Genomic DNA, 15,372 nt, shown 5'->3' on the forward strand with positions numbered 1-15,372 from the left:
TTCGCTTCTGCAGAAATCGTCAGAGGCTACGAGGATACATATTGCGCGATGCGGCGCGGCGCAACGAAGAACTGGTCGTACAATTCAGCCAGATGCTTAAACGACGTTTAAGAGCGGGGCTTACCAGCTGCAGACCGCTTGACTTTCACCGATAGAGCGAGAGTCTGCCACCGGGCGTGCGCGCACTCGCCGTCGATTCTGAGTGGTCCGACGCAGGGCGCAATAATGCCCGGACAGCCTTGCCATCGGACGTGCGCCCCCTCACTGTCGATTCTGAGTGTCCGACGCGGGGCGCCGCAATGCTCGGGCAAAGCCACACCCGCAAGGCAATAACGGAAAGGAAAGCGGAGTGGAGCGTTGGCACCGCGGACAGTCCACACGCCTTGTCCAGGCTGCATAAATACGTACAAGAGTAGGGGTCCGTAGGTAGGCGCCTTCCATTACACGCTGTGGAGAGGCTGGAAGAAAGTGACGTTGACAGGATCCAGGATGAGGCTAGAGAGTGATAGGTATCGACAGGCGCGTTGTCGGAGTGAAGGGCTGGTTTGTAGCTGAAGGACTTCGGCTGTTGTGAGGTTGCTTCGCTGGACACGGCGGCGTTCGTCACTTTAGTGAGCGCTGAATATATGGGGTGCAGCATGCCTGCGCCAACTTTGGTTATAACAGTCCTTCGACAACGGGCGTGCATTTGACATTCAGAGAGGAATGCCGCGATATTGGATCTGGGTACAGCTTGAGCACAGTTCAATTGGCACAGCGGGAATCACGTATTGCAGCAGGAGAGGAGTGAGGATCGCCAGCGGCGCGGTGGCAGATTCCGTTGAGGCGATACTCAGCACGATCCTCCAAAGTACAGATTTTTTTGAGAGCAATTGGAGTCAGGCCTGAGGGGAGGGGGCATACCAATGAGGACTCACTTCACATGTACATAGGGGCCAGCGACTCCAAAGCTCTATTTTTCCGTATTATAGTTGGAGCGTGTCAGCCCGAGGGGCACGCTGGAAGATAGAGATATTTGACAATCACACGATCCTGGGCGATCGCCTAGAATAAGAGGCTACAGAGAGATAGGTATTGTCAGGCGCGTCGTCGTAGTGAAGGGCTGGTCGGTAGACCGAGGACTTCGACCATTGGACGGGTGTTTTGCTGGACCCGGCGTTCGTCCTGCAGGAAACTGAGAGTCGGGCGCGGTGCAGGGAAGGTAAAAGGGGTGAATTACGGTAATCCGTCGACGACGTTGACCGTGCATTCGACTTTCAGGGAGAAACACCTGCTGTTGAATGGGGCGCTGCCATCTTGAGCACTGAGCACTGAATACTGAGCAATCAGCACGGCGGGATTTTCGTACCAGAACACAAGAGTAAGGATCACCATGGCTGTATCACATCGGGCGCGCACTAGCAGACTCCGTCGCGGCTGTACTCCACGCTGTTCTCCAAGATGAAGTCTGCTTCAACAAGTTTGTGTACCCAGGAGTTAACGACTCCAGACACCCTTCACGATCATGACCCGCCTCAATTAATTATCATCCACCGTTGAAGTACGCCAGATGCAGACCGACAAGCTTGCAACGGGGCGGAACCAATCCAGCGCGTGGAGGAGGAGACGAGCTCCTGGACGGTGGTCGCGCGACGTGAACATATGCATTCGCGTTTTGGGAATTGTAGTTCAGTGCCGAAGAGGATGCCGTCGTTCCGGCACGTAGCTCAAAGTTCCCACGGGGGACTTAGGCTCCCAGATAATGATCCTAACATAGGCTCACCGGGCTCCTCGGTGCCCTCTCCACCTTTTCCGTTCGCCGTGCGTGCTGACGCCTAGCGCGGCGCAGTGCTGAAGTCGACGGACTCGGTGTTCGGGGACTTCGTGCGGGAGTACACGACGCTCACGGTGACTGCGTAATTTTTGGTACTACGTCGAGCCCGCCTTCAGGAACATATCAACTGGCTGAGCGTGGTTGTGACGTCGACTCAGGCGGGCCGCATCGCACACAAACCAATTGGACGCGACAATACGGTATTCTCTCCTCTTTGTTTAAGTGTATGTAGAAAGTGAGTTCACGTATTATAATTGTCCTTCTACGATAATGCGAATAGTCTAGCTATGCTAGAATTTCCAGGCAAACAACCTGCAAGCTGGTCTGCCGACTTGTCAAGGGCACGACCAACGTCCGTGCCACCTCCACCCTCTTCGCGCAGTGCCTGCTAACCCTTAGCCCCCACTTATCGACGTCTCGAGCCCGCATAGGCACGCAAGTTCGCACCGCTGACTTTGCCGCACGAACGATTGTAGGTATGCTAGTGAAAGCTTCGTCGAACTTCACTTCCGAGACGACTTTGTTGACGAAGTCGCTAACGGACACCTTCAGGAGCCATTTGTGCCTAGTTTCACAAAATCAGTTATCTTACGGCTGAAATAACGGTGGGACTACCAAAGGGTAAGTAATTGTCGAATATAAGACGTGATAAGAGTGTATGGTATACCCGCGTAGGCGTTTCCGTTTGAAATATTCATTTGAGCAGAACACACTGGTAGTCTTAATTATTGACCCACAGTAGTACTGTGCGCAACAGACATGAGAGTTGTCCATGAGTCGTCCATGTTGTACTGCAAGACGAACCTCTTTGAGCGATAGCGCTTATGGAACTTCATTGTCGCTGCCAACGCGAGCACGTTTGGGTCGTACGGCGAGGCATCGCTGTCATTCAGGTGGAGAATAGGATACATGTACCAACATCAGTGGGCCTAAGATACAATGGACGCAAATATAAATACCGGGAACAGCAACAGCATGTACCAGATGTAGTGCAGAAACTTGTTGACAAGAAGTTCCGACGAGCATTGAAAGCGGAAACAAAAACAAGAAACGTAGCCATACCATGGGTTGGAAGGGGCCACAAGCAAATACGGTTGGCTACCCGCGTTTCTGCCGTTTGCTGCGACCGAGAACAGGAAGTTCCAACTCTGCGATGGTCTCTGTAGTGCGCTTTAACTTGCCCTTCCCTTCCTTCAATTTTTTAATCTGGTAGTCAGGGGGTAACAAGTCGCCAGCCTTGTCATCGGTCGGCTAGGACTCATTGTCTAAGGCGTCCGACAAAATGAGGCACATCTCGTCGTGTGACTCTAGATATTTCGCCAATCTTTTATCCTCCTCGGGGTCCCGACCTTTGCGAGTTACTTCCTTGTTGACTCTGCGCGCATCCCTCCGAGCACATCTCCGAGACTTGCTAACTTTCGTGGTACGCGGAGACGCCTGCATTATACCAGCGCCTGCTCGAGAACCACCGACGTTGGGATAAAACGTGGATGTTAAATGATAGTATGAATTGAACCACGAGAGGACATCCATTATAATGTCGGTGAGCGGATGTCTTCCAGGGTCGCCCTTGTCGTCGCTAAATCCAAACTTGAGATCATCTTCTCCCTGAGCGATGACCCCACCTTTAATCACAGCTTTCTTCTCGCTTCCGCAGATCCATTCATCGCCAGTGGGTATACCGTCGTCGAAATATGAATATATAAATTCACCGACCCTGGCGAAGTTGTGGCGGAGATAGCGAATGCCGAAATATAGGAGGACATGGAAGAAGGATTCGAGCTCATCTTGAATAGTGATGGTCCGATATGGGTTGTTCAGCGCGTGCACCGACAGAAACTGCCAAGTTCCCTTCTCCGTCTCGTCAGTACCAGCTGTGTATTTAGAGCTTCAGATACTCACTGTACGGTCAGGCTGTCGCGGTCCATCAACCGAACCCTTACCAGGAAGAGGCTTTGAAAGCTCCCAATCACTGAGGATACCATCTCGTACAACACACTTTGTGCCATTTTCTTCGATCTCGTGTTCGTTAATGAGTAAATTTCCACTGCTGATATCTCGATGTATGAGATCGGCAGACAACATCGCGTCTTTGTGCACTACCGAAGACAACATGAGGCTCTGGCAGCTGAAAGTATGAAAGACGCACCTTGCACACAATCCCAGACAAGATGCACAAGGTCCTCGCCTGAGTCGAAATCACTCATAGGGCGGCAGACTTCCTTCTCCACAAGACGGTAGTGAGTGTGAGACTTCAGTGGCTTCATCATCGCTGGGTTGGACTGTGGGGCTTTCCAATAGTCCTGCGAGAGTGTGCGCTGCCGAAGGATGTCACCATGTTGAAGCACGGTGGGAACGTTCTCGATTTTGAGGTCGTTGAGTCTCCAAAGGATGTCACCCTCCTTTTCGATGCCTGCATGATCTACTCGCCATGCGTCCTTCAGCCAAACGAAGTTCTTGGTGTAGCAGTCGATGGCAACATAACCGCGCGTCCCCCGCCCCGCCATACCATGTGAAAGGAAGTGGGGCTTCCCAACGAGATACTCACCCTTCACTTCGTGTGCGGTAGAATCTGCTGCCGACACATGAACATCAACCTTCAGCCTCCACCACGTCCAGGACTCGTCCAGCGAGTTCCTGAAATACTCCCGGATATGAGCACAGTTCTCGTCTGTGGGCGACGCTGCCTTGCGCATGAGATCGGCTTCAGCAGAATCCTTTGGAATTGGTATCGCCGTTGGATCGTAGCCTTGATCCACATCAGATAGATGTGCGAACCGCCACAAAAAGTCCCGCAGGTAAGATTGCTTGACATAGTCAAACTTCTCTGTAACGACGGCCCCAGACCTGTCCCATCGACACAGACGCGCCTGGCGGCCAAGCATCATAACAGTGAAACAGAAGCAGCGCTGCTGACGTTCAAAAAGCTTCTCCGCATACTGTATGAATTGGCCTCGATGTTCCTCACGCTTGTCTCCGACTGATTCGAAGTCCTCCGACTTGTCATCAAAAGGGTCATCCTGGTCACAGCGTCCCTTGAACTCGAAATGTAGCCGCTGGATATTCCAGTTCGGCCGGTTGTCCACTGGAAGTTCACTCTCGCGATAGAGAGCCACGTCGGGCTTCTGCTTGGTAGAATCGTTCTCGTCGTATCTGCTGTCTGATTCGGCCACCTGGTATCCAGGGCACATGCCTTTATCATTCACGTTCTTTGCCTAGTATATTGCAGGTCAGCTCAAGCAGCGTGTCTGAGCAGGAGGAAGATAACATACGAAGGCCGCCTGCATATTCTTTTCAAGGGCACCCTCCCCAGGTATTCGAGAAAAACTCTTCCGAGGCGCTGGTGACGGGGCTGCCGGGACGAATTTCTGCATGAATTCGTTGACCGATATCTTCACAAACTTCATGTGCATGGCTTCACGAAGCTGCTGCCTAGTCAACTTGGCGTCTAGTTTGGTAGTAGTTGAGTATCTGTTGAATTTATTGTGGTGGTGGGGAGAGGTGTCAATTTCGTCGGAAGGGCGAGACATGTCGGGCATGCTTACCTGGTAAACTCGGTTGTGTTTACATACCTTCAAGGCTAACGTATGACCACACACAAGGCCAAGTTGCCAGGTTGGGTCGGTCCTTTGTTCGGCTATGTTCTCATGCATTGGTCACGCACTCCATTGATCGAAACGCACCTTTCGAAGCCTTCGCCGAGTGGCGTCGGCGGGGATAATGGTACAACTGGCCGCTTTCTAGCGGATATGGCAAAACTATTGCTCTGTGAGGAAAACACGAGCTTTCCCTGTCATATGAAGGCTTCTTCCCTTGTCGCCGTGGCACATACCTACGGAGGCCAGGATTTACGGTGGTGGCTGTTCACAAGTTGAACTATCGGGACGCGAGCACGTACCGTCACACTAAGGTCACAGTGTGACTCGTGACCTTCCACTGGTACAGTTGCGGACAATCAAACGCGGTAAATTTGATAGCGCCTGAACCAGATTTTTCTGAGACAAATGGACTTCAGATTCAGACTCAGGGAGGTCTAAAACCCCCAAAAATGCACTCAGATAGTTTTTCCCACGAGGTTTTTGGATGGCCAAATTTTTGGGCGATTTTTTCGACACTTATAGGCCACTTTGCGATCGTACTAAGCACTATTGGCCACCTGCTAGTCACCCGCAACCTCTGATTCATTCAAACGTTGCGAATCCACCCGAAATTCACCCAACCAGCTTCCGTAAGGGATCCTACCGCTACTTACACATTTGTTCTCACGCCACATGTTTGAGGCGTTCTCACATGTTCGCGCAGATTTCAGCTGAAACTGCCTCCGGCATGAAGCCGCTCGTCATAGCTAGATTGGCAATGGTCAGAATGCTATCTAAGAGTGTTTGAGACTAACTTTAAATGACAAATTCCATATTCTAGGTGCACTTTGTGCATTTTCTATGGCCATATTTTTGCATGTATATTTTTCATCTGTTTGTGGCATCATCCCCTACTCATCGAAAGGAGTCGATTGCATATTTTTTCGTATTTTTATCTAATTAATTACGGGGTTGGCCAAAATTTTGGGTCCAAAACAGGAAATAATAAGAATTAGTGAAATCGGCTCGTGCAAATCGAGTCTCTGAGTCATAAGCATCACATTTGTGCAGTTTCCGAAAGTTTCCGGCACTCTCCGGACTCTGCATAATTGGACTAAAATAGTTACCGTGTTTGATTGTCCGCAACTGTAGCTCGGAGTCCGGGTTAATGTCTATGTTTTCAGTCATCGTATCCTCGTATTTTTTGTAAGCTCTCTCGCACGACGAAGTCTCTGTTGCTCAAGTCCATCTTGGAATCATCGCTGATAAGTATTCGTGTGCCAGTGCATGACTCCGAAGCTCGTCTGATCAATGAACCCATCTCGGCCACTTTGCGCATTGTCAGATGCAACGCTTGTGTAATTTTTGGCTCGGTATGTAACTTGTTTTTAACTCATTGGATACTCAGCTATTTCACGCAGAGGGAGTGATCCGAACCTCCATGTCCTGGCGCACTCCTGACATGCATTCTGCTTGACCACGAAATTCCGTTGGGTACACAACACCACGACGACTGTCACAGAGTACATCAACGATGCCATGGATCCTGTAATATAGCTAATGAGCGGCGCCTATTTGAGCTTAGCGATGTAGGTGCGTTGGTATCGTAATACGCGCGTTCATCGAACTCTGCATCTTTTGGCATTTTCACCCACGCATCTTCTTCACGCTGGCACCGCTTCTCCATCGATGTCTCGCTTTCTCGCTCGAACGGTTGTTTTCCTCAGTATTCGTCTGTAATCGTAAATGTGGCCAACGTTCGCCAACGTTCACTCACTAGCTCAGAACATTCATTCTTCTTGACTTCTCAATGTAAGCAAGTATAAAACATTTGGCATGCGGTGTGTGCATGTTGTCAGCCTATCCACGAACGGTCTACCTCGCGTCGAGCTGAGTGGTGGCTCTGCGCTACTCCAGCGGATTACACCCACCCGTAAGTTATCCTTCCATGAGCACCTTCCCGACCTCCTCCATCAACTCAAATGCTTAAATAACAACCCTCGAACTTGCAGATTCAGGCCTATGTGTCATATTGATATATCAAACCACGGAAAGCTCAACTCAGGTTCGATACATCAGCAGTAGTAGCTACAGCTTACCAGTGTTGATACATCAGACCGGCATGTATGACAAATCAAATGGTCCTTCCCTATTGGGAATACTTGGACTGCCCGGCTCTCCGGCTCTCCGGGCCCTACGGTTTCAGCGCTTCTTTCCCCCTGATCTGATCTAGCAGATCGGAGATTGTAGATATTCTCGGGGGCGCATCCCGCCTCTTTCCATAATAGACCGCATCCTCTGATCGTGCGTCATATCCCGCCGCTCCCTTCTGTTCTGCTTACTTATCCTGCCACTCCCTTCTGCTTACTCCTTCGCGTGGCTGTGCCCTTAACTTTGGTGTACTGTAAGTACCTTCAAGAACTTGTCCTGGTGTGTGCAGTTGGTTCTCCCGTTTATTCTTTTCAGTGTTCTTTTTCGCCCGAGTACTGTAGGTATCACCAATGTTCAGTTTGGGGTTTGCCGCATCGGGTATTCTGTGTTGTACACTACAATGTTGTTGAATTGATTACTATCTTATGTATATGACAGCTATCGTGGTTTGACATATCAGACAGTGCGTAGGTACCGCATTCTTGTTGTAATTGTCACAGTCTGATATATCAGGGTCTGCGAAATTTTGCTAAGTCAGACTGTTCAACTCGCCAAAGCCACCTTTTCCCAATGAAGTTTGAAGTCACGCAGATCTCAGCTAATCAGCTATTAGAATGAATTTTATTGCTTGTTCAGAACACCATGAACCCAACAAAGTTGTACTTTTAAGCACTAATGGCTAACTACCAACGGTACGCAAACCAAAAATGGCAATGACAGATGCAGAAGAAAAAAACAAAAATGTTCTAGTGAAATAACGCGGACCACCTCCTCCCCATCGATCTATCTGTCCACTCACAATTCACCTATTTTCTTTTTTTCCTCGGAGGCCCACTAAGAGATGTGCACAGGTCAGCTTTGTAAATGTTACAAATGTCGCTTAGACCTACCTGCATTGCCTACCTGCAGACCTCTTCCCTCCGCGAGCTGGTACCTCAGTGTCCTGTCCCGTGGCGACAATCGGTTGCTGCTTCCCACTACGTGACCAATAGACATCGGCCTGTTTCGGTGCAACACGTGTCCGGGCTGGGTGACTTGATCTTGTAGCTGATGGACCCTCAGAAGCTGCAGGCGAAGCCTCCATCGCCACAGGAATCTCATGAACATGTTGCTTTTGAGGCACTCGGCAGCATCCACAGGTTGAAGAACTCACACTTGTAAGTGCAGACAAGGACACATCCACTGGCTCTGGGCAAACCAGGACCGATGGAGCAGGGACACCGGAGGCTGAAGATCTAGGCAGAGATGGCATGGAGGTGGAAGGTGCACACACAGAGGATATGGGCATGGAGGGTCCAGATGGGGTGAGTGTAAGTGAAGGTGCAGAACGAGATGGGATTAATGGAGAGGGCATGGAATGAGAGGGGGCAGGCAATGAGGGCACAGATGGAGAGGGTGTGGGTGGTGAGGGCACATGTGGAGAGAGCGCCGATGGAGAGAGCGCAGATGGAGACCGCGCAGATAGAACAGACACGGATGGAGACGGAGAGCTGGTGTGCATGTTGGATGATGATGCACGAAGAGGAACTCCCAGTGACGTCTCAGAGCTGCTGTCTAGTGAAAATGGCACCGCTGCATGTGCGGAAAATGTCAAGTTGAATGCACCTGTCAATTTGTTTGCATCATCCCATTGCATGCGCAGCAATGTGTCGTTAAGGGACAGCGGCTGAAGATCTAGGTCAAACTGGAATGGAGCCAGCAGAACGTCGAACTGCCACAGAGCAGGGGCCAGTTCCCATGTCACAGTGGCATTCACAGAGACAGGTGAACAGACATGAGAAGGTGAAGGGTCGGGGATGGCGGGAGCAGGGTTTGATCGTCCGGAGGTTCCAGAATCCGAATCACGGGCAGCAGTGTAGTGGACACTCGTGAGAGCACTGCTGTCATCCGATGGCATTGGCGATGGTGGAAGCTGCACTGGTCCCCTAGGACTGACGTCGGAGAGCAGATCGTGCTCTCCTTCGTCATCGGAGGGTGAGGGCCTGGACGATGTGCTTGAGGATGGCCCGGCTTGAGGTTCCTCAGTGCTTGGTTCACCCTCCATCCTATAGCGAAGGGCATCGAGGTCAAGCACCGTCACATCTTCGGTCGGCGTTGAACTGCCTGGGGTGACATAACAAGTGCCTGCCTACGACGGACCTCAAGGGCTGAAACCCGAATAAGTGAACATTGAAGATGAGGGAAAAGCATATTTACTCGCAATACACTGATGTCAGGAAATGCCCAAATGATTCCATGTAGTGTGCTTCGAAGTTGTGCATGGTATCGCAAAATTTGATGGTATTGGGACTGTCCCCGACGTGATATCTGATGCTATCATTAGCATGACTGTGCAAGCACAAGGAGCAAATTTACATACACCATTGATCTGAGGTTCCCGCCATCTACTGGGCTAGGTCCTCCTCTGAAAACAGAAAATTTCCACCCGGTCTTTCGAGCCAAGGCACCGAAAAACTGCTCTATTGCAGATGGCATGCAATCCAGCATTCTGCAAACTTGCATGAGGCAGGTGGTATGGAGAAGCCCGAATGTACGACTTACTTTTGGTATTCCACTGGAGAGCATTCTCCCTGAGCATGTGCATCCTCAATCTGCAGAGCGTCGGCCTCGTGCGCTGCCTTCTCTTGCTCCACGGCCGCCAGAATCTCTGCCTTGACTTCTGGCGTCTCCTTGTTGTATGCTGCCTGCGTTTGACGCCTGACGACATGCAACAACTCGCCTTTCTTGATCTTCTTTTCCTTGATCTTCGCCTTGACAGAAGCTTGCACCTTCTCTACGTAATACTTGCAGGAGTATGCCTCCACCTCCTGCGGAAGGCGCTTGGACTGAACGGCATCCTTCGAGATGAAATTCTTGAGGATGGTGGTTGCGGTCTTGTCTGCTGAGCGTCCCTTGGGCTTGTGGTTATTGTACCAATTGTAGAGTTGCTAATATCCATGTGAGAATTGTTTGAACTGAGTATAAGTGCAACTTACCTTCTGTCGGCGAGCAATAGCATCTGTCAGTGCATGGTCCTGCTCTGTGGTCAGCTGAGCCGTTGGGTCGATATCTGGAAATAGGCGGATACGCTCTGGGAACTGTGTGCTCCAGTCTGTGTACAAGACTTGGAAGAAGCTTTGCAGCTTCTTGCGCTTCTGGTGGTCAAGAAATCGTGAAAGCTGCTCGTTCAGCCAGTCTAATTCTGTATCGTTGGCCCAAGGCAGCAGAGCCATCACGAAGAGCTGTGATCAGCATAGAGAGAAGGCTGAGAAGTCAAAGAGCGACGTACTGGGACATGCACTTGATGCTCGTGTGCGAGGTGAGGCTGAACCCTGTGAGGTTAATTGACACTGACATGGATGTGTTTGATGGGTGAGTGTACAAGGCAGTCAAAAATGAAGTTTAATTGACATACCCGGGCCTCATGTGGTGCCATGACGGAGATATCAAATGTGATGCCTCTATTGGGCTCGGATACATACTCACTGGCAGTCCTGATGGAGGTGTTGAGTACAATGCCTTGATTGGGCTCGGATATGCACAACTCAGAGCCACTCGAGCAGTAACTTATATAGCAGCCTGGATTTATCAGTTTCGGCAGTCCTCCACTCACCTCTCTCTCTCTCTCTCTCTCTCGTAAGTGAAATGTTCGTTCCACTGCAATTGCTTCCGGTAGCCCAGGGCTTTTCTGCCCAGACTCCCGGGCACGATTGGGCATCCATCCGGCTTGCGCTGGAATATACCCTGGCCTGGGTTACTGCAGTCGAAAATGGTACGTACTTCGAGCATTGCACACTGAATTGCGCTGACTGCCTTCCAGAGGACTTCTGCCAGTGCAATTATCCGAGGCCTGGTGAGTCACAGTATCGACAACTTCCACAGCATTACTGACCTGCCGCTGACAGGAGACCCAGAAGTGCTCGATGACCTTGGAATGTGCATCGGAGACATGTGTCTGGATGAGCCAGTTGGTGATAATGGCAAGTTCGTGGGTGAAATGGACTTCAAGCAACAGGATTTGAGTCCTGGTGCTGGCGCTGCTCTTGTCGATGACCCCGCTGCCCCTGCCATCGCTGCTGCCCCCGTCGTCGTCGCTGCTGCCCTCGTCGTCATCGCTGCTGCCCCCATCATCGTCGCTGCTGCCCCCGCCATCATCCCTGCTCCCGTCACTGCTGCTGCTTCGGCTGCACTGGCCATTGTTGGTCCAGTTGTCACAGGTCCCGGGCCTATTGCGCAGGCCTCTGCTGGCCCTGCCGCTGGTGCTCCTGCTATTGCTGCCATCGCTGCAGTCCCTCCTGCAGGTCCAGGAGGTTTTGAGATCCCCCCCGGCTTTGCCGCAGCACCGGGCATTGAGCTCCCATGTCCTGCTCAGCCTAACGACCACGCTCCATTTTACTGCATGATGCATGAACGCGTTGTGGGTGTCTTCAATGACTGGTATGTACAAATGTAACATTGCCATTCAGCGGTGACTTATCGACTCTTCAGGAGCATTGTAGCTGCGTACATACATGGCATTCCCGGTGCCTTCTGCAAAAAGTATCCGTCATACTTCTCTGCACTCAGTGCATTCAATGTTGCCCATACACAGGGCACGGTGCAAGTGTTGTGATGGATGCCAAGGATGTTTGCATGGCAGGCCTGTCTTCGTTGTCATTGTTTCTGTGCTCTCGTATGTGTGCCGCGTCGTTCTGATTTCTTGGTCGCGCCAATGTGCACCTATCTGCTTACTTTTGCATAGTACTAACACAGTATTTACGTTCTCGCCAATGTCTTTCTTCCTACACCCCCCCCTCTCATGCTCGCTCATGGACAAATGCGATACTTATACGTGATGTTGTCAAAATGCATGCCTTGTTCCCAGAATAACCATGTGAGCATTGAAGAAAACTTATAACACAAAAGCTGTCAGTCGTTTTTGTGCACTTAACCATTACGATGGGGCGTCGGGCTAAGTATTTCACGCATGACACCAAAAAGTGCGCCGTTCAGAATCAAAAGCACAATTATAATCACACAGCGAGGTAGGCAATGAATATTATAATATCACGCAGAATGCTCACCGTGATCAGAACAGAGGTCGCATTACACGAAGCTGACAAAACCAAAAACGGTACATTGTGCGCCAGGGACACTATACAATGCCATTCACCGAATCACTCCTGAACACACCACCGCTCTTCATGGAGTATGCACAGTGAGACTTTCTGCTGAAATTCCGACCTGTCATCGCTCAAACTCCTGACCTCGGACTATGGACTCACCCTTACGCCTTTTAACCCCCCAACCACACATGGTCCTCTAAAGTCTTGCAGTGGATGGTCATCCAAATCCACGGGTTCCAGTGGAACCAGTTGGTTACACAGGGACAGGAGCGCTATTACGAGACTTGGCAAGAGGACAGTGGATGGGATGCTAAAGCAGGTCTGGCACGAGAGGAGGTCAGCGCCCGCATGGCAGCATGGCAGTGTAGTTTTGAAGCTGCGCGAGGTGACACGATAGGAGACTTGTACTTGGAATGGGGCGCCAAGATCATCTGCTGCCTCACTAAGGAGCTAGATGTCAGATTGGGGGGTCTATCTGTGTACGACGAGGCTCACCGCAATGTAGAATTACCATTCCAACATCTAAACATGTGTTAGAGTAGACGGGGAATATATTGTAGCAGGGGGGCAACAAACTTACAGTCCAGAGCACTGTGTTAATCTTGAGGGACAAGGAGCCAGAGGCGCGAGCATCTGCCAGAGTGAATCGCACTTCGGCGTTGCGAGTGGCTGTATGTAAATGTGCTCGAACACCCTCACACACGGCTTTCATCATCCAAAAAAATATTCAGATGTTCGCAAGGGTTCTCGTATGTCCTATACTAAAATGTTGATGTTGTATTTCTATCGTGCTCGAGTGCAAACCGTCGAACCGAGCCACTTGGCCGAAATTTCAGTAGGACGCTTATTCGTTCGCTCATTGGTTCTTGGCTGATGCACGTGAGAGACTCGTCACACCACTCAGCGGAGTTTAAACCTTCCCTGAGGTACTATATGAACCCGTCCTTCCTTGAACATGCTCTCTCTTTATGACCACTTTGATCGGTGTTCAGCGCTGCTCAGTACCCACTTGCCAGGCTGCTTGTAGCCGTGATGTAGTAGACTGACACTCCATTGGGGGCCTGCCTCATGGCCGTAATGAGGGATGCTCAGGCACCTTCCCCCCTTCGGAGGTATATTGTGACTGCCCTCTCATGGTGAAAGGTGGGGATACCTGGCATGGGGAAGTGTTGTGGAAACTCGTCATTTATGCTTTGTGTTATGTCTATCTTTCCTTGTCATTGTCTCGGTGAGTGTTTTTTTCTCTTTCCTTTGTCGCCGGATGACGCCTGATCAAAATTTTTAGTGACTCCATTGGTGAGGTACGTCGTCTTTATCTGCACTTATGGGTGCCCCTCCCTATGGTGGTGCATGGTCAGTCGTGTGGTGTTGCGTCGCTGCCGCTCGAGTCGAAGGTATGTTGTCACTCTGCAGGTTGTCTTTGGTATGTTGATCATAGTTGGCATGGTAGTCTTGTGCTGATATTTTGTTTGGCTCTGCTGGTGTCTGTCTATCTTTCCTTGTTGTTGTCTGGGTGAGTGTTCTTTCTTCTTCATCGCCGGATGACGCCTGATGGAAAATTTTAGTGACTCAGTTAGTAAGGTACATCATCTTCATACCTGTGCCTGTGGGTGCCCCTCCCTATGGTGGTGTAGGGTTGGTCGTGTGGTGTTGCATCACTGTGGCTCAAGTCGAAGGTATGTCGTCGCTTTGCAGGTTGTCTCGGGTATGTTGATCACAGTGTAGGGTCGGTCGTGTGGTGTAGGGGTCAGTCGTGCAGTGTTGCATCGCTGCTGCTCGAGTCGAAGGTATGTTGTCGCTTTGCAGGTTACCTCGAGTATGTTGATCATAGTTGGCATGGCAGACTCATGCCGACATTTTGTTCGGCTCTGAAGGTCATGATTCTGGCGTGTGGTGAGGTTAGTCTATGGGATGATGCGTCACCGTTCTGATGTAGTTAGTATCATTGTGACTGTTGGTCACTGTATCGGGATGATGGCGGCGTCAGTGCGATGTACTTTCGGTGTTGCGGTGCATGAGTGGGCGTAGAGTTTGGCATTTTTTTGTGAATGACGAGGAGACGTGCTTGCTAGTGCAGTGTTTGAAGGCCTGCCGGATGGTTGGAGCAATTGGTGGATGTGCTGTGGGTGTTGGCGCAGGTCGGTGGTCAGTGTTTTCACTGACTTCCGCTGTAGAGTGCACTGGAGGCGGTTTGCTTGATGTTACGTCGCCTAGTCGAATGTAATCGTTGTCCCAATAATTTTTGTAGTGTGAAATGCTTGATGTTACGTCACCTAGTTGAATGTAATCGTCGTCCCAATAATTTTTGTAATGTGAAATTGTCTCTGAAAGGATGCATCTGCTATATGATATGCGAGTGATGAGCCGTGCGGGTCGCACAATCTATGCATTGACGAAGCTTATTTGACATATCTAACAGCTTCATTCGATTTGATAGGTGATATTTGCCATGGTTCGAACATTGTAGATCACTAAGCTTCCGAGCGGTGCAGGTCACACAGTCTGCGCATCGACAAAGCTTATTGGACATATCTGACAGCTTCGTTCAATTTGATAGGTGATATTCACTGTCGTTTGAATGTTGTAGATCGCTCTTGCGAGCTATGTGCAGCGTTGTTGCAGGTATGCAGGGAGTATGCCAAAATTCCGCATTATAATGGCTGACATTGAATTCCAAATTAGTACTTTCTCAGGGCAGCATCAAGAATCGGATGCAAGCGAACAAGTGCAATTCACCACCAGTGTA

At 50.4% G+C, this 15,372-nt stretch overlaps 4 protein-coding genes across 4 annotated transcripts; 1 reads left to right on the forward strand and 3 right to left on the reverse strand.

Moving 5' to 3' along the window:
• Positions 1-3,064: 3,064 nt before the first annotated feature.
• SCP_1800430 (hypothetical protein) lies at positions 3,065-5,226 on the reverse strand (the record flags this gene model as incomplete). The annotated part of the gene is made up of 4 exons (XM_027765133.1): positions 3,065-3,664; positions 3,716-3,912; positions 3,963-5,028; positions 5,086-5,226. 4 exons carry the CDS (start codon positions 5,224-5,226, stop codon positions 3,065-3,067), a joined length of 2,004 nt encoding a protein of 667 aa, XP_027620934.1.
• A 3,202-nt stretch (positions 5,227-8,428) lies between these two features.
• On the reverse strand, positions 8,429-9,586 carry SCP_1800440 (hypothetical protein; the record flags this gene model as incomplete). The annotated part of the gene is made up of 1 exon (XM_027765134.1): positions 8,429-9,586. One exon carries the CDS (start codon positions 9,584-9,586, stop codon positions 8,429-8,431), a length of 1,158 nt encoding a protein of 385 aa, XP_027620935.1.
• Positions 9,587-10,079: 493 nt separating this feature from the next.
• SCP_1800450 (hypothetical protein) lies at positions 10,080-10,754 on the reverse strand (the record flags this gene model as incomplete). The annotated part of the gene is made up of 2 exons (XM_027765135.1): positions 10,080-10,469; positions 10,518-10,754. 2 exons carry the CDS (start codon positions 10,752-10,754, stop codon positions 10,080-10,082), a joined length of 627 nt encoding a protein of 208 aa, XP_027620936.1.
• Positions 10,755-11,166: 412 nt separating this feature from the next.
• On the forward strand, positions 11,167-12,133 carry SCP_1800460 (hypothetical protein; the record flags this gene model as incomplete). Its single annotated transcript, XM_027765136.1, has 4 exons — positions 11,167-11,293; positions 11,342-11,374; positions 11,427-11,958; positions 12,010-12,133. The coding sequence occupies 4 exons, from the start codon at positions 11,167-11,169 to the stop codon at positions 12,131-12,133; spliced, it is 816 nt and encodes a 271-aa protein (XP_027620937.1).
• Between the last annotated feature and the right edge of the window lie 3,239 nt (positions 12,134-15,372).

The sequence above is a fragment of the Sparassis crispa genome (genome assembly GCF_003851025.1).
Source record: "Sparassis crispa DNA, contig_000017F, whole genome shotgun sequence".
In the NCBI taxonomy this organism is placed as follows: Eukaryota; Fungi; Basidiomycota; class Agaricomycetes; order Polyporales; family Sparassidaceae; genus Sparassis; species Sparassis crispa.